The 18,967-nt window shown below is 49.5% G+C and overlaps 1 protein-coding gene across 5 annotated transcripts in view; it reads left to right on the top strand.

Annotated features, from left to right (window-relative positions):
• VWA3A (von Willebrand factor A domain containing 3A) overlaps nt 1-14,565 on the top strand; it is a 67,188-nt gene extending 52,623 nt beyond the window's left edge. For 2 of the 5 annotated variants that reach the window (XM_085017350.1, XM_021086486.2), the window contains 9 exons: nt 658-813; nt 3,242-3,350; nt 4,316-4,460; nt 6,289-6,433; nt 7,423-7,574; nt 9,698-9,821; nt 12,685-12,782; nt 12,938-13,003; nt 14,163-14,565. In XM_085017350.1, coding sequence (XP_084873476.1) covers nt 658-813; nt 3,242-3,350; nt 4,316-4,460; nt 6,289-6,433; nt 7,423-7,574; nt 9,698-9,821; nt 12,685-12,782; nt 12,938-12,989 — 981 coding nt within the window. In that variant the 3' untranslated portion in view covers nt 12,990-13,003; nt 14,163-14,565. Of the gene's footprint in view, nt 1-657; nt 814-3,241; nt 3,351-4,315; nt 4,461-6,288; nt 6,434-7,422; nt 7,575-9,697; nt 9,822-12,684; nt 12,783-12,937; nt 13,254-13,540; nt 13,656-13,847 lie in introns of those variants that run through there. The other 3 variants (XR_014840590.1, XM_021086487.2, XM_021086484.2) reach the window with 3 other exon arrangements.
• The last annotated feature ends 4,402 nt before the right edge of the window (nt 14,566-18,967 follow it).

The raw sequence follows: 18,967 nt of genomic DNA, 5'->3' as shown, positions 1-18,967 counted from the left end.
TGGCCCACTCCTGGATGCTATGCTCTGATTGCTTTAAACCCACCCGTTCTTGTACTTTTCATTGTGACAAGGAGAATGAGACTTATCCTAATTTGTTTAGAGTCTAAACTTTAGACCAATCAGGGTTTCCATGCAGATGTCGTGGGAGAGGGTCGAAATGGAAATTGGGGAAGCAACAGTGTCCCCCAGACTAGAGAATAGTAAGTGCTTAATAAATTTTGCTCCCCATTCTCTGTATTTCTCATGCATCTCTCCCCAGCATTAGGGCAGGAATTTGCATGTGACGGAGGCTCAGTGAGGACCTAGGAGCCCCACATTTCAAATGCAAGACAGATTCTTGTATTAAAGAATCTTAAATCTTAAAACATGAGCCATTATGGCTCAGCAGGTTAAGAATCCAACTAGTATCCATGAGGATGTGGGTTCAATCCCTCGCCTTGCTCAGTGGGTTAAGGATCAGGCATTGCTGCTAGCTGGGTTGGTATGGCTGTGGCGTAGGCCTGCAGCTACAGCTCCCATTGCACCCCTAGCCTGGGAACTTCCATATGCCGCAGGTGGTCCTAAAAAGCAAAAAAAAAAAAAAAATTTTAATAAATGACTCAATTGTTCAATTAAGCCTGAATAACCTAAGATAACAGTTTTTCCTTTATTCCAAAGTGGGTAGCAAATTATGGTCTAAAAAGACTGAAGATGGAGATCTCCAGATACTTGGGTCCCAGATGCACTCATCAAAAGTCAATACAGACGTCGGCCTCGGCCTCGGCCTCGGCCTCAGCCATACACTGCAGTGTGGTCCCCAGCATAGAGGTCAATGTAAGTCAAGATCATATTTTCTTTTTTTTTCCTTTTTTTTTTTTTTGGCTTTTTGCTATTTCTTGGGACGTTCCCGAGGCATATGGAGGTTCCCAGGCTAGGGGTTGAATCGGAGCTGTAGCCACCGGCCTACGCCAGAGCCACAGCAACGTGGGATCCGAGCCGCGTCTGCAGCCTACACCCCACCCAGCTCACGGCAATGCCGGATCCTTAACCCACTAAGCAAGGGCAGGGACTGAACCCGAAACCTCATGGTTCCTAGTCGGATTCGTTAACCACTGTGCCACGACGGGAACTCCAGTTAATTTTTTTTTTTTTTTTTTTTTTTTTTTGTCTTGTAAGATCATATTTTCTCTCCCAGCTCCTGCCTCTTCTCAGGCACCAATGGGCAAGTGTGTTGGGGAAAACTACATATAAATGTACCCCTCCCACTTCTGTTCCTGCTTCTCAGAACCCCATCCTCCAAAGAGGGGCTGCCCTAAGGCAATAGGAGATGCAGAATCTTGTTGGGAGAAAGTCAGCCCCTCAGAGTACCTGATGGTTAGAGGGGCTCATTGGAGTGAGAAATTTTTTTTTTTGTCTTTTTTTTTTTTTCCAGGGCTACACCCATAGCACATGGAGGTTCCCTGGCTAGGAATCAAATTGGCGCTGTAGCCGCCAGCCTATGCCACAGCCACAGCATTGCAGGATCCCAGCCATGTCTACAACCTACCCCACAGCTCATGGCAACGCCGCATCCCTAACCCACTGAGTGAGGCCAGGGATTGAACCCACATCCTCATGGATGCTAGTTGGGTTTAACCTCTGAGCCACAACAGGAACTCCTGGAGTGAGGATTAGAACCAGTTGTTGAGAACATAGGGCAGTGGCTGGAATATTTACCAGTAAGAACACTGTCCCTCAGTGCGGATGGTGGTTCTGTTGAGATGGCTGGGAAAAGGGGTTATGACAGGAGGTGAGGGGCTTTTCTTTTCTGTTTTCTAGTTTTGAGGTAATTTTTTTTTATTGCTTTGACACTGGAACAAGTAAATTTAGTATAAAACAAAAATCTAACCATGCTTCAAAAAAGACCCCATTTTCTCTCCTTGCCCTTTGATGTGACATTATCACCATTAGGGGACAAAATAAAACTAAAAATTGCCAAGAAATTTAAAATTATCTACCAGAAAAATTTTATGGGAGTTTAATCATGCTGCTCCCCCTTCCCATCCTTTTTTTTTTTTTTTTTTTTTTATCCATTCTATTCTTTTTTTTTTTTTTTTTGCTTTTTAGGGCCATACCCATGGCATATGGAAGTTACCAGTCAGGGATCAAACAGAGCTGCAGCTGCCAGCCTACTCCACAGCCACAGCAACACCATAACCAAGCCTTGTCTGTGGCCTACACCACAGCTCACAGCAATGCCAGATCCTTAACCCAACTGAGTGAGGCCAGGGATCAAACCCACATCCTCATGGATACTAGTCAGGTTAACTGCTGAGCCACAACGGGAACTTCCAGGTTATCCTTTCGTTTGAAATTTATAAATCTCCCATCCTACCATTAAGGGTTTTTGTTTTTTTTTTGTCTTTTCTAGGGCTGCTCCCACGGCATATGGAGGTTCCCAGGCGAGTGGTCTAATTGGAGCCGTAGCCACCGGCCTACGCCAGAGCCACAGCAGTGCAGGATTCAAGCTGTGTCTCTAACCTACACCACCGCTCACAGCAACACCAGATCCTTAACTCACTGAGCAAGGCTAGGGATTGAACACACAATCTCATGGTTCCTAGTCGGATTCGTTAACCACTGAGCCACAACGGGAAAGTCTTGAGGGTTTTCTATTTAAAATTTAGATACTGTGTTTGTATCATTACAGTGACCACATTTGCCACAAAACCATCATCCCAATCCTCCCACACCTTCCCAGAATCATGCATTTGGTAGTTCAATAAAAAAAAAAAACTTTTAAACAAACGAAGATACCCTTAAAGTGTTTTGAGGAATACCCTTGCGATGCAGCAGATACGGATCCAGTGCTGTCACTGCTGTGGCAAAGGTTTGGTCCTTGGCCCAGGAATTTTCATATGCTATGGGGACAGCCAAAAAAAAAAAAAAACAGGGAGTTCCTGTCCTGGCTCAGTGATAATGAACCTGGCTACTGCCCATGAGGATGCATGTTTGATCCCTGGCCTCGCTTGGTGGGTTAAGGATCCAGCCGTTGCTGTGAGCTGTGAAGTAGGTCCCAGACTCGGCTGGGATCTGGCATTGGCATGTGGATGTGGTGTGGCTGTGGCATAGGCCGGCAGCTGTAGCTCTGATTCGACCCCTAGCTTGGGAACCTCCATATGCCACGGGAGCGGCCCAAGAAATGGCAAAAAGACAAAAAAAAAAAAAAAAAAAAAAAGAAATAGCTGATGGGGGGAAATTTGCCTTTGCTCACTGGGTCCAGGGCATGGTGAGACACATTCAATGCACGCCCAGGGAACTCGAAGTGTACATCACATGCCTGGAGAGGGTGATGCGACGCTACATCCAGAGGCTGCAGTGGCTGCTGTCCGGTGAGCCTGCCTGCTGTCCTGGGGGGCGGAGGGCGCAAGGGGAAGGGAAACCCAGGGACCCCAGACCCACCTTCCCAGGCCAGGCACTCACAAACTGTCACCCATGGGAGGCAACATGATTGCTGGGTTCAGAGGTCAGGCAGAGGACAGGTGACGGGGAGGTGGCGCATGGGCCAGGCACCCGAGAGAAGCCGGCCTGTCCGGTCAGCTCTGCCAGGCCGTCTCCCACACCCGCCTCCCAGGTGTGACAGGGGCTGCTCCGCAGGAGCCTCAGTTTAGTGTTGATGGGGCCTGTGGAGCTGGTCCATGAAGGTAGCGATGGGAGGGGCTCCTGGTGAGAAGCAGCCTCTGTTCTCCTTTTTTTTTTTTTTTTTTTTTTTTTTTTTGTCTTTCTGGGGCCGCACCCATGGCACATGGAGGTTCCCAGATTAGGGGTCTAATTAGGGTACAGCTCCCAGCCTACGCCACAGGCACAGCAATGCAGGATCCTTAACCCACTAAGCAAAGCCAGGGATCGAACTCGCAACCTCATGGTTCCTAGTCGGATTCATTTCCACTGCGCCACAACGGGACCTCCCTCACTCGATTTCTATTGGCCAGTCAACAGGATTCCATATGCTCTATGACTTTGTTTCCAGCCCCAGACAATATAGACACCACCAAAGCCAATCCCTTAACTTTAGGGATGAGGAAACTCAAGCCCAGGGCCGTTTAATCACTAGGACAAGTCATCACAGGCAGAGCCCCCACGGAAACCTTGACCTCCCAGAGCCCAGACCACCGACCAGCTCTGCCCCTGGACAGACCCCTCTAGCAACCCCACAGAGGCATCTCTTGGTGAATTCACATCTGATCAGTGATCAGGCAGGCAAATGGGTATTGCCAGACCTTGTATTTGATGGCTTCAGTGAGGAAAGGTGCCCTCATGCCTCCCCTGCCTCTGCCCCCACCCTCACCCCGAGCAGGGAGCCGCCGGCTGTTCGGTGCCATTTTGGAGAGCAAAGTGTGCATCCTGCTGGACACGTCGGGATCCATGGGCCCCTACCTGCAGCAGGTGAAGACGGAGCTCACTCTGCTCATCTGGGAACAGCTGCGGAAGCACTGTGACAGGTATGAGGCAGGGGTGAGGGAGGGTGGGAGTCAGGAAGCTCCAAGGGGTAGTCCCTGAGGCTTCCCTGGCCAGGACCCCGTCCCCCTCCCCAGTTCCAAAAGGCCTGGAGGCTTCTGGCTAGCAGGAGAGAACATTGCCTTCTGCAGTCAAAGTAAAGCGGTTTTTAGAAATCCATCAGGTCCAGGGACAACTGCAAGCAGATCCAAGGAACCACCTGGGGGCCTTGAATTGTGGATTTCAGGTTTTTTTTTTTTTTTTGTCTTTTGTCTTTTTAGGCCTGCACCAGCAGCATATGGAGGTTCCCAGGCTAGGAATCCAATCGGAGCTACAGCTACTGGCCTACACCACAGCCACAGCCAACAAGGGATCTGAGCTGGGTCTGTGACCTACACCACAGCTCACGTCAATGCCGGATCCTTAACTCACTGAGTGAGGCCAGGGATTGAACCCGCAACTTCATGGTTCCTAGTCGGGTTCATTAACCACTGAGCCATGACGGGAACTCCAAATTGGTTGTGATTTTTTTTTTTTTTAAGAGAGTTTTGGGGTGGTTTGTTTTCTCTACCCAGAAGGGTTTACCCTGAGGAAACAGCAGGAGACTGGTCCTAGGCTGGGACTCATTCTTGCCTTTATATTAAAAAGAGCAGACATTGGAGTTCCCACAGTGGTACAGTGGGTTGAGAATCCAACTGCAGCAGCTTGGGTTGCTACAGAGGGAAGAGTTTGATCCCCTGCCCAGCGCAGTGGGTTAAAGGATCCTGCAGTGGGTTGCTACAGCTGTTGCCTAGGTTGCACCTGCAGCTCAGAGTTGATCCCTGGCCTGGGAACATCCATATGCAGTGGGTGCAGCCATTTAAAAAAACAAACAAACAAACAAACAAAAAACCAGACATTTATAAAGAAGTTTCTTTGTGCCAAGCACTTTGCATGCATACTGTCATTCAGTCCTCACCACAATCCTATTCTTTTTTTTTTTTTTTTGTCTTTTTGTTGTTGTTGTTGTTGTTGCTATTTCTTGGGCCGCTCCTGCGGCATATGGAGATTCCCAGGCTAGGGGTTGAATCGGAGCTGTAGCCACCGGCCTACGCCAGAGCCACAGCAACGCGGGATCCGAGCCGCGTCTGTAACCTACACCACAGCTCACGGCAACGCCGGATCGTTAACCCACTGAGCAAGGGCAGGGATCGAACCCGCAACCTCATGGTTCCTAGTCGGATTTGTTAACCACTGCGCCACTACGGGAACTCCCACAATCCTATTCTTATTCCTATTCTTCAGAAAAGGAAACAAGGGCTATAGAGAAGTTAAATAATTTGCCCAAGATCCCAAAACCAGTAAGTGGCTGGGGTGGAATTTATTTTTTTATTTTTTTGCCTCTTTAGGGCTGCACCCACACCATATGGAAGTTCCCAGGCTAGGGGTCCAATTGGAGCTGTAGCTGCCAGCCTACACCACAGCCACAGCAACGTGGGGTCCCAGCCACATCTGCAACCTACACTGCAGCAATGCCAGAATGCCAGAACCTTAACCCACTGAGCAAGGCCAGGAATCGAACCCATATACTCATGGATACCAGTTGGGTTTGTTAGCACTCAGCCACAACAGGAACTCCTGGGGTAGGATTTAAATCTAATTCTGTCTGCATCCAGAATCTTCACCGTGTGCTTTCTCATTCCCAGGTGGTCAGAGTTCGGGGGGCGGGGTGGGGAGCTTGCGGTAGGATCTTCAGGGGGCGTAGGTTATTTCCCCTGAGGTCAGTACAGACTGACGTGTTCTAACCAATCTCTTTCTCCTCTGCTCTTCCGCCCACTCCTTCCCTCTCCCCAGTTTTAACCTGCTCAGCTTTGCAGAAGGCCTGCAGGCATGGCAGGACACTCTGGTGGAAACCACAGACACAGCCTGTCACGAGGCTATGCAGTGGGTGACGCACCTGCATGCCCAGGGGAGCACCTCCGTCTTGCAGGCATTACTGGTAAGTTCCCCACCCCACCCCGCCTGACCCAGCAGCAAAGCAGAAATACCATCACCCCTATCCTGCTATTATACAGATGAGATACAACAGAGTGTACAAAGTGCACTTGATTGATTGATTGATTGTCTTTTCTAGGTCTGCACCCACGGCATATGGAGGTTCCCAGGCTAGGGGTCGAATTGGAGCTGTACCCGCTGGCCTACACCACAGCCATAGCAATGCAGGATCTGAGCCAAGTCTGCGACCTACACCACAGCTCGTGGCAACGCTGGATCCTTAACCCACTGAGCGAGGCCAGGGATCGAACCCACAACCTCATGGTTCCTAGTCGGATTCGTTAACCACTGAGCCACGATGGGAACTCCAACAAAGTGCACTTTAGAATTTACTAAATATTAAATCATTTCATCTTTCCACCAACCCAGTGAGAAGGAGATTCTTGCTGTTCTCACTTTTTAAAAAATTTTTAAATATTTATGTATTTATTTTGCCTTTTAGGGCCACACCTGAAGCATATGGAAGTTCCCAGGCTCAGGGTCAGATCGGAGCCACAGCTGCCAGCCTATGCCACAGGCACAGCAACTCAAGATCTGAGCCACATCTGCCACCTACACCATAGCTCACGGCAATGCTAGATCCCCAACCCACCTAGCAAGGACAGGGATGGAACCCATGTCCTCACGGATGCTAGTCAGATTCGTTTCCCCTGCGCCACCACAGGAACTCCTGTTCTCACTTTATAGATGAGGATACAGAGGCCCAGAGAGGTTAAGTGACTTGCTTGGGGTTAACCAGCTGGGGAGTGTGCCGTGCTCATCTCCCAAACCTCAGCAGCGTCCTGGTCTGTCACAGGCTGAGAGGGGGAGGCTCTCAGTCTTAATGGCACGTCAATGGCACCCAGACTTTGCCCTTGGGGACAGCAGGTCGGCGGTTTCTGCCTGTCCTGGATGGTCCCTCCCCTGAGCCCGACAATCTGTGTGCTCTTTCAGAAAGCTTTCAGTTTTCCTGATGTGGAAGCACTGTATCTCCTGACCGACGGCAAGCCAGACACAAGCCGCAGGCTTATTCTCAGGGAAGTCCAAAGACTCAAGGAGAAAAACGATGTGAAAGTACACGCCATCTCCCTGAGCTGCTCCGACAGGTGGGGCGGCCGAGTGACATCCCTTCCCGACGGCCACGTGTCTGAGGCCGATCCTCAGCCAATCCAGGGACTCATGTTAGATGCTGAGCCCTCCTGGGCCTGAGGCCTCCTGGGTCAGCAGGTGGGAGGGCCCGGGCAGGCAGTGTTCTGGGGAGCCCCCCCGCCGACTCCTGCACCCCTGCCTGCCTGACTTCCTCCAGCATGGAAACAGATCTGCACCGATTCTCACTGTCATGCACTGTGTTCTCTGGCTTCATCTTTCTTGGGGGCATATTTGTGAATATTTAGGGGGAAAAGGTTTAACGTAGAGTTACTTTTATAAACGATCACCATAGAACATGTGTTAGACGAGAGATTCAGCTCCTTCAAAAAAAAAAAAAAATTTCGTTGGCACAACCGTGATGGATGACTTGCATGCATGTTTAATCTCTCTGTCTAAACCATGAGCTCCTTAAAGGTTGCACCATGTCCCAGCCAGGCCAGACACATAGTTGGCATGGGATAGCTGTCCAGTTAAACAGGGGGGCCACGTGCTTTGAGGGGTCCAGGTTAAATGGTGACCCTGACCTCGGAGAGACAGCAGTGAGGGATGGCTTGGAATGAGATCTTAATTCTCTGCTCAGGAATTGAACCTGGGCAGCCTGGGTGAAAACCAGGAATCCTGGCCACGAGACCAGCTCGAGGCCAAAAGCAGAATGGCCCTGCTTCTTGCCTCCTGCTGAAAGCAAGCATGTGTCTAGGAGGCAAAGACTTGTAAAAACAGATAGAAAGTTTACTGTTACAGTCACAGTACAACATGTAGGAGAGCACTGGAGAGGTGGTTTATTTATTAAAATCAGAAGCAAAGCAGTAAGGAGTTCCCATCATTAATGAACCCGACTAGGAACCATGAGGTTGTGGGTTCAGGCCTGGCCTCGTTCAGTGGATTAAGGATCTGGCGTTGCTGTGAGCTGCGGTGTAGGTTGCAGATGCAGCTCGGATCCCTCGTTGCTGTGGCTCTGTCATAGGCCAGTAGCTATAGCTCCGATTAGACCCCTAGACCCCTAGCCTGGGAACCTCCATATGCCACGGGAGCAGCCCCAGAAAAGGCAAAATGACAAAAAAAAAAAAAAAAAAAAAAAAAAAGCAAAGCAGCAATACACACCCTAAAGAGGAGTGCGGGTGCAGGCACCCCCCCCCCGCCGCCCCCGAGTGGGGAGCACACCAGAGAGGTGATTTATGTCACTTATACAGGCCTGTTCTTCTGGGTTCTCTGTTCCTCTTTAGCCAATTATCTTGTTTTAATTCTCACACCTGACTGGACATAGGACCCTCCCCAGTGTGCACGTGCATCTTTTGACAAAGGTGGCTTCCAGAGCAAAGGATGCTGGGACGGTGTCAGGACTTGCTACGGCCTGGCGCCCCCTTTCTTTCTGACCCCTAGGAATCTTACTGCACATGTGTAATTGGGGAGGTCTCCTTGCCCCCAGGAGTGATGCAAGTGGTCATCTTTCTTAGGTGGAAAATGAAACAAGGCCTCAAAGCACGCAGATTCCTTCTTGTCCAAGAGGCCCGGGCAGCAGATGTGTTCCCAAAGACAAGACAGCCCCGAGGCCTCAGACCACAGGGCTCCACACAACAACCTCTGTCTATAAAAAACCTAGCACCCGCCTGTGGCGGCGGAGCCCGTGTCTCGCCTGCTCAGAGCTCCCCACCACTCTGCTGGACAACAAACTCCACTTGCAATCTCATTGCTCCAGCCTCTCCCTCCTCCCCCGCCATTCTCACAATCTCATCCCTCTACGCCAGCAGAGCTCAGCTCCTTCAACTAACTTTTTCCTTGACGTGTCAGAGAGAAGCAAAGCCCAGGTTACTTGGCCCAACAAGTCCCAGCTGTTCTCAGCCCAGGGGCCCATCCAGCTCCTACCTCAACCCTAAGACGGGGCATCCCTCTTACTCACCAGCAGCAGCCACCGCCACCCAAAACCAGCTGGGAGAATGGGCTTGTTGATGCCAAGTGACCCCAATGGCACAGATCCCCAGGGTCCGAGGCCCCTTGCCCCACTGACCTGACTCCCCGCAGGGGCTGGAGGTGCCCAGCGAACGCGGTGGGCCTGGCCTCAGTCCTGTGCTCCTCCCCACAGGGCGGCGGTTAACTTCTTGCGAGATCTGGCCTCCCTCACTGGGGGGCGCTATCACTGCCCCGCGGGTGAGGACGCGCTCTTCAAAATGCACGGCCTGCTGACCAGGGGCTTCATTCACCAAAGGGTAGGTTGTGGAGCTCCTGAGTGAAGTCTGCTCAATAAATGTCAGCAGGCTGACACACGACAAATATCTCCAGACTGACAAGAACTCTGCTTCTCTTGTAAGACAAAATATTGACTAAAGAGGGTTCAGGCTGCCTCTCCTCAAGGTTGGGGAAGGAGCAGGGTTAGGGGTGTAATTTAGAACACTTCACATTCATCAGGAGTTCCCTTTAAGGACCCAATGACATTGGCTCAGCAGGTTAAGGACCCAATGACATTGTCTCTGTGAGGATGCAGGTTCAATCCCTGGCCTCCCTCAGTGGCTTAAGGATCTGGCATTGCTGTGAGCTGAGGTGTAGGTTGCAGATGCGGCTCGGATCCAGTGTTGCTGTGGCTATGGTGTAGGCCCAGCAGCCGCAGCTCCAATTCGACCCCTAGCCTGGGAACCTCCATATGCCACAGGTGCAGCCATAAAATAAAAATTAAAAAAATAATAAGATGGTTCACATTCACAGAGCACTTACTACATGCTATGTGTTGCTTTATGTAAATTCCCTCTTTTAATCCTGCCAGTCGTTATTATACCCATTTAACAGATGAATGAACAGGAATACACTTAAAGTCAGAGTAAATGGTAAAGCTGGAGCCCAGACACCCATGCTCCTAAGTTCCATGCTTTAATTCCTGCATATTTCTGTCTCCTCTCCTTAATGTTACTGATGCACAGATATCCAGATGATCTGTTAAGAAATAAATCTGGGAGTTCCTGTCGAGGCTCAGCAGAAATAAATCTGACTAGTATCCATGAGGATGAGGGTTCCATCCCTGGCCCTGCTCTATGAGTTAAGGATCCAGCCTTGCCATGAACTGTGGTGTAGGTTGCAGACAAGGCTTAGACCCCACATTGCTGTGGCTGCGGCATAGGTTGGCAGCTGTCACTCCAATTTGACCCCTGGCCTGGGAATTTCCATATGCCATGGATATGACCCTAAAAAGCAAAAAAAAAAGAAAGACAGAAAGAAATTTAATAAAGTCATAGGTTCCATCAAGCATGTGGGGTAAGATCTTACAATCTGATGGAAAAATTATGTACACGTTCATACCTTCTAGAAATGTGCTGCTGTCAGGTATGACATTTCCAGGGCAGCAAATCACCCAGTAAGGTAACTGAACCAGAGTTTCAGATTTTTTTTTTTTTTTGGACGTTAAAGTTTACTGTCACAGGACATGGCGTAATTTTTGAAGTCAATTGCTTTGAATAATTTATGCAAGTAACTGCTTTGGGGCAAATATTATCAGAACAAGTGAAAATAATGCATATCCACCCATATCCTTATTACACAGGAAATCAAATTTGACAATAACGGGAAGGTTCTAAGTAAGATCTTATCAACTCAGGTTCTTGGCATAGTTTCCAGGTGCTGAGTGGTACCCCTGCCACTACTACTCTTGGGGAGAGGAAACAGCCTCATCTCTTGCTTAGATTCTCTTGCTAGTTGTACTTTTTTTTTTTTTTATGCCCCACACATGACATATGGAAGTTCCCAGGCCAGGAAATGGAGCTGCAGCTGCCAGCCGCAGCCACAGAAACACCAGATCCCAGCATCATCTGTTATCTACACCGCAGCTCACGGCAATGCCAAATCCTTAACCACTGATCGAGGCCAGGGATCAGACATGCATCATCATGGAAACTAGCTGGGTTTGTTACCACTGAGCCATGATGAGAGCTCCTATTTTTTTGTTTTTTTTTTATGCTTTATTGAAGTATAGTTGATTTACGAGGTTGTGATCATTTCTGCTGTACAACAAAATGACTCAGTCATACACACGTGCATTCTCTTTCAAGTTCTCTGCCCACATTTTTTATTATTATTATTATTATTATTATCATTATTATTATTATTTGCTTTTTGGGGCCGTACCTGCAGCATATGGAAGTTCCTAGGCTGGGGGTTGAGTTGCAGCTGCAGCTGCCGGCCTACACCACAGCCACAGCAATGCCAGATCCTTAACCCACTGAGCAAGGTCTTGTCCTCATGGATCCTCGTTGGGTTCGTTAACCACTGAACCACAAAGGGAACTCCCTCCCACACATATTATTACAGACCACTGGATAGAGTTCTCTGGGTAAGAACTTGTTACTTTTTTTCTTTTTTTTTTTTTTTTGGTCTTTTTTTGCTACTTCTTGGACCGCTCCAGCGGCATATGGAGGTTCCCAGGCTAGGGGTCGAATAGGAGCTGCAGCCACCAGCCTATGCCAGAGCCACAGCAACGCAGGATCCGAGCTGCATCTGCAACCTACACCACAGCTCACAGCAACGCCAGATTGTCAACCCACTGAGCAAGGGCAGGGACCGAACCCGAAACCTCATGGTTCCTAGTCGGATTCGTTAACCACTGCGCCATGACAGGAACTCCAGAACTTGTTACTTTTGAGCGAAGCTCTGGAATTTCATTAGTTAACATAAGAAAAAAGCATGTCTGTGAAGCTCTGTTTTCCTGGAAGAAATAGAGAAGCGGCTGGATAGGTTCCACTGACTACCAGCGAGGTAAGGGGCATATATATACCACTTCTGTTCTACTGCACAGAGAGGGGTTGACATCAGTGAGGTCTAGAGCCCCTCTTGGTATACACTGCCCCTTCCCTACACTGATTCTGGGGCACCTTATTGTAGAGGGTCCCATGTGCGGAACGCCTGGCCTTGACAGGTGGTGAGCTCCCTGTCCCTGGAAGCATGCAACCTGAGGCCCATGGATTTCCTGCCCTGGGTGGAAGGCTACATTGAATGCATTCTAACATTCTTTTCCTGAGATTTTGGATTTTTCAGGTCCCATCCCGTCACTTCATGGACCTCACTTCACACTCATTTCCCCTTTTCAAGGACCCCGCATTGCCACTATTTGAAGGAGATGATTTAAGGAGATTGGCCCAGGAGATCACCAAGGCCAGAAGCTTCCTCTGGCAGGCCCAGTCCTTCAGGTACGCCCTTCAAGCAGCCTCTCCCACCTGCTGTGTGGCTCCAGCCCACCCAGGCTCTGGGCCTCACAGCACCCTGGCTCCAAGAGTTCCTGTCCTGCTTTTCCCCCACCCGGGCCCAGGCAGGTGACCATCTTCCTGCATTTCCCGTTCACTAGGTCCCAGCTCCAGAAGAAAAACAACACCGAGCCAAAGGTTGCTCCTTTTTAGAGACGTGCTTTCAGGTAAGGGGAGGGGATGGATTCACCTTCTGAGTGCCTGTCAAGGGCCAGGCAGCACGCTCTGTTTTGTGGACAGTAGTGACTGCAGGGAGGGGTCAGAAACAATGCTTCCTCTGAATAGAGAAGCCAGGGTGGAGTTCCCGTTGTGGCGCCTTGGTTAACGAGCCCAAAGAGGATCCATGAGGATGCAGGTGTGATCCCTGGCCTCGCTCAGTGGCTTAAGGATCTGGCGTTGCTCTGAGCTGTGGTGTAGGTCGCAGATGTGGCTTGGATCCTGTGTTGCTGTGGCTGTGGGGTAGGCCAGCGGCTGCAGCTCTGATTCGACCCCTAGCCTGGGAACCTCCATATGCCGAGGGTGCAGCCCTAAAGTAGAAAAAAAAAAAAAAAAGGAAGAAAGAAAGAAAAAAAGAAAGACCGGAGTTCCCATTTTGCCTCAGTGGGTTAAGAGCACAACATAGCAGTGTCCCTGAAGTTGCGGGTTCAATCCCTGGCCCCGCTCAGTGGGTGAAGGATCTGGTGTTGCCATGAGCTGTGGTGTAGGTTGCAGATGCAGCTCAGAGCTGGCATTGCTGTGGCTGTGGCATAGGCCAGCAGCTGCAGCTCTGATTTGACCCCTAGCCTGGGTTGCTGTCTTTAAAAAGAAAATTAAAATAAATTGAAGCGCTGTCCTACAGAGAACCTCCCACTGAGCACATGTTGGCCCTGAGGACAGGGTGCCCTGGAAAGTAACTCACAGATCAGCACAATCCCAGACACCAGGGCTCCCTGGGAGCTGAGGGAGAGAAGGCTCTCTCCCTGGGTCCACCCTAACATTCCCACCCCATCCCCAACACACCCCACATTCCAGTCACATGACTGTCACTCGCCAAGAAGTCCTGCACCAAGCCCCTTTGCATGGAATGTCCTTCTGCCACCCTCTGCCTGGCAACTCCTCCTCATCCATCGAGACACAGTGCAGATGGCATCAGCTCCACCTGTGCCCCATCAAGAGTGGTGGCCTCCAGCTTTAACCCCACAGCATCCTGACCTCACATCCCTCTCTATAGAGGCGATACTATCTGCACTCAGCACTCTGTGTCATGCTTCCTTGCTCCCTCGTCTTACTCTTCTCCTTGAGCGTGAGCTCCCTGAGGGATGAGGCTGGTGTCCTGACCCTCTCTAGGTCCCCAGAGCCTGCCATGTGGCAAACACGTAGTAAACAGTGGGCATAAGCTTCGTTCTGAGACTCCAGCTCTGGAGACCAGCCAGGCGGCATTGTTTCTGCTCTGGTCCTCTTGCTGTGTATTTCCCCACCACCCCGGTCCACGGGGGCAACGCAGATGCACCGTCATCCCATCTTGGAGGAAGAAGAGGAACAAGTGAGCCTCACCCTCCCCACCCCCCGTTCAACCAAACTGAACTGAAGTCGGCTCTGGCTCAAGCGTGTGAAAGTCGAGCTGGATCTGTTGAGCCACCCCACTGTGCACATATGAAATGAACGCATCATGTAATACGTTACCTGGAGTCATTCCTAAAACCAGAACAACTGTATTTCATTAGTAGAATCAAAGTTATTTTTAAACTGCTGTGATCATTGGTGTGTGTATGTGTACATTTTTGGTGAGATAAAACTTTATCAGGTTGCCTGGTGCCTCAGTGGGTCAAGGATCCAACATTGTCACTGCTGTGGCCTGGGGCACTGCTGTGGCATGGGTTTGATCCCTGGCCCCAGGACCTGTGTCATGGAAGCCCTCCAGGCATACTGAAGTTCTGGGGCCAGTGGTGGAACCTGCGCCAGAGCAGTGACCCAAGCTGCTACGGTGACAATGCCAGATCCTTAACCTGCTGCACCACAAGAGAACTATTCCCTCCAAAAAACTTTATTAAAAGACTCATATCTAGATATATGATGAACTCCAAAATCAATCAGAAAAAGAAAAATATCCTAACTTAAGTGGACAAAAGAAATGAACAATAAGTATATGAATGTGGGTGTATATGGCTCAACAACACTATCAATCAGTGAAATGCAAATTAAACCACAATGAGATACCACTATACGCCCATCAGAATGGCTAAAAATAAAGACTGACAATATCAAAGTAGGGAGAAATTGGAACTTTCACACATTGCTGGGGTGGGGGTGGGGACAGTATAAATTGGTCCAACCACTTTGGAAAACTGGCAGTTTTTACTAACGTAAAACATATACTTTCTCTCTGCCAGCAGTTCCCCTCCAAAAGAAATGAGTGCACATGTTTGACAAAAGACACCTACAAGAACATTTAGGGAGTTCCCAGCTGTGTGGTGGGTTAAAGATCTGGTGTTGTCGCTGCAGCAGCTCGGGTCTTTGCTGTGACACAGGTTCAATCCCTGGCCCTGGAACTCCTGAATGCTGGGGGCATGGGGAAAAAAAAAAAATGTTTACAGCAGCTTTATTCGTAACAGCCAGAGACTGGAAACTACTTGGTAGAATGGACAAATAAATTGTGACATATTTGTGCCATGGACTACTATGCATCAACTTAAAAAGAATGAACTTCAGGAGCTCCCATCATGGCTCAGCAGAAACGAATCTAACCAGCAGCCATGAGGACACAGGTTCGATCTCTGGCCTCACTCAGTGGGTTAAGGATTTCCGGCATTGCTGTGAGCTGTGATGTAGGTCACAGATGTGGCTTGGATCTGACGTTGCTGTGGCTGTGGTGTAGGCCAGCAGCTACAGCTCCAATTAGACCCCTAGCCTGGGAACCGCCATATGCTACAGGTGTGGCCCTAAAAAGACCAAAAAAAAAAAAAAAAAAAGAATGAACTACAACTATACTCAACAAGATGTATCAATCTTATGAACAATAATCAGACACAAAAGAGCATATACGTGTAAGCTCATGTATATGAAGTTCCAGAATAGGCAAAACTATCATTGTTGCTGTCAATGAGAGAAGAGTGGTTACTTCGTGGGTGGAGGCCACACTGGGGGCATCTGGGCATGCTTGAACCAGTCTTGATCTGGTTGGTGGTTACATCGATGTCTACATGAGTAAAAATTCATCAGATTGTTACACACACACACACAGTTTACTAAGGCCTGACAAGCTGTGGCTACTGGCCCAGGGAGACAGAGGAACCACAGCCCTTAGCACAGTGGATCTCAGTCTGGTCCCTGTTCTGGACAGCTGCCCTCTGCATCCTGTCTCTACACCCAGAGAAAATGGCCTGTGGTCGCTGCTTTACTTTGCTCAGGCTGTCATAACAAAGTGCAAGAGACTGAGTGGCTGAAACAACAGAAGCGTCTCCAGTTCTGGAGGCTGGAAGTCTGAGATCAAGGAGCCAGCAGGGCCATGCTCCCTCTGAATGCACTGGTGGGGATCTGTTCACAGCCTCTCCTGGCATCTAGCAGTTCCTTGGCTTGTGGCATCATATGTCCAGTCTTGGCATGATGTCTGGGTCCACCTTTCCCCTTTCTATAAGGGCCCTACTCTAATATGCTTTCTCTTTGCCAGCTATTCCACTCCAAAAGAAATGAGTGCACATATTTGAGAAAAGAGACATAACGAAAACATTTAGAAAGTTCCCAGGTGTGTGGTGGGTTAAAGATCTGGTGGTGTCACTGCAGCAACTGGGGTTCCTGCTGTGGCACAGGTTCAATCCCTGGTAACTAATTTTTTTTTTTTTTTTTTTTTTTGTCTTTTTAAGGCCCACACCCGCGGCATATGGAGGTTTCCAGGCTCCAGGTCTAATCAGAGCTGTAGCCTCTGGCCTACACCACAGCTACAGGAATGCCAGATCTGAGGCGCATATGAGACCTACACCACAGCTCATGGCAATGATAGATCCTCACCCCACTGAGCGAGACCAGGGATCGAACCCGCATCCTCATGGATGCTAATCGGGTTTGTAAACCACTGAGCCATGATGGGAACTCCCCCTGGTCCCTCTATCTTTAATTACATCTGTAACGACACTGTTTCCAACTTGGGCCACGTGGTGAGGTCCTGGGGTTAGGTCAACATATGAATTTGTGGGGGGGTCAGGGGAGGCCACAATTCAGTTTACAACAGTTGTGTTGTAAACTAGGCTTCTCCTAGCAGGACGACACCAGCCAGCTGGGCCTGGGGACCGTGGATCCTCTGGCCTTGCTGGTGGGAGAGGAAGAGGCTGGTCTTTGTGACTAGGACAGCCCAGAGACATGGTTTGCAAAGTAGCGAAGCACAGGACCTGGGTTTGAATCCCTATCTCTTATCTAATGATAACAGCTATCATTGGTTGCATGCCAAGTGGGCAGGTGTCGTACTCAGCATTCTGCATATGGTACCTTGTTAGCCACCAGCCTCACAACAGTGTAACTGGTACCCACCACTTCCAGATTACAGAGGAGAAAACTGAGCCTTGTAGCTGCTCAAATACACAACAAGAAAGTGGCAGGGCCAAGATTTGGAAACAGGGCTGACCCCATGGCCACCTGCTATGCTCTTGAGCCCCTTTTCATCTCTCTGGACCAGTTTGACTGTCTCTAAAATTGGGCTAAAACAGACTTAAGCAAGATGCCTTACCACCTGGCACATAGCATGTGCTGGCTGAAGTTTTTTCTCTTTCTCACACCCACCTATGCCCACAGAGAAGATTCATACAGGTGAAGTCTTTCTAATAGCCTTCATCTTTTTTCTTTTTTTTTTGCTTTTTAGGGCTGCACCCTCAGCATATAAAGTTCCCAGGCTAGGGGTCCATTCAGAGCTACAGCTGCCAGCCTATGCCACAGCCACACAGGATCCAGCCGCATCTGATACCTACACCACAGCTCACGTTAACGCCAGATCATTAATCCACTGAACGAGGCCAGGGATTCAGCCCACAACCTCTTGGTTCCTAGGTGGATTTGTTTCCGCTGCACCATGATGGGAACTCCTCTAGCAGCCTTCTTTAAGCCAAAGTAACCAGCCCTTGATGCTCTGAGTCTGGGAGCACAGCTCCCATAGCTCTGCTACAGCAGTGGTGCCCGCTGTTGGGTGCATGCCAGCCCCTCTGCTACTGCCACTTTCGAATGAGTTTTCCAGGGATGGTGTGATCCATGTGGATGCCCCCTATGTAAGGGAAAGGACAGTACTGCAGAATCACTGATTAAATGTGGAATGATGGCCCTGGAGAATAACGGATAACCCAGAAGTGGGTGGAAGGATGCAAGAAAGCCAGGTAGATGGCTGGGTAGTGGAAGGGAGGAGAGAAATATATGGAGCGAATTGGATGGATGAAAGGCTGAATGGATAGGTGGAAAGACCGAATGATGGATGAACAGATGAATGGACAAGAAAGAGTTTAAAATTGGTGGAAGGATAGATAAATAGACAAAGAGATGGATGAAAAAATAGGTGGGATAGTGAATAGATCAAAGGGAGGAAAGTGGGAGGAAAGGAAGGCAGGAGGAAAGAAGGCAGAAGGCAGGCTGAACAGGCAGGACAGTGTGAGAGAGGACGTGGATCCCAACCACAGGGCTGTTCTCCATGTCCATGAGTTTGTTTCTGTAGATAGCTTCGTTTGTGCCAAGGGGTAGATTCCAGATATAAGTGGAACATGAGGGGGGATAATGTGAGAAACAGAATATGTGTGTGAGAGAGAGAGACTGGGTCACTTTGCTGTACAGCAGAAATTGACAGAACATTATTATTATTATTATTATTATTATTTTTTTTTTTTTTTTTTTTTTTTTTTTTTTTTTTTAAAGAGAGGACATGGATGGATAGGTGGGTGTAGAAAGAAAGACAGTTCCTTGGGGTTCTAGGCCGTCTATGCGGGCTAGGACTTGGACCCTTTCCCCATCAGCATCGCGGCCCATGTCACCCTTGGACCGGCCTCAGTCTCCCCTCTGTAAGAGCCTGCAGGTCCTCACGTTAGAGACGACGCTTGAAGGGCGACGGGGACCGAGGAAAACGGCGTTGGGCGGGCGTGGGGCGGTCCCGGAGCCCCGAGGCGGCGGCGGCCCCGCCCCGAGGC

Source organism: Sus scrofa, chromosome 3 (genome assembly GCF_054392235.1).
Source record: "Sus scrofa isolate SSC_HxYL_T2T_F1_AM1 chromosome 3, Sscrofa_HxYL_maternal_Yorkshire_Landrace_v2.0, whole genome shotgun sequence".
Lineage (NCBI taxonomy): Eukaryota > Metazoa > Chordata > Mammalia > Artiodactyla > Suidae > Sus > Sus scrofa.
Note: the sequence above shows the minus strand (reverse complement) of the source record. Positions and strands in the feature narration are given on the sequence as shown.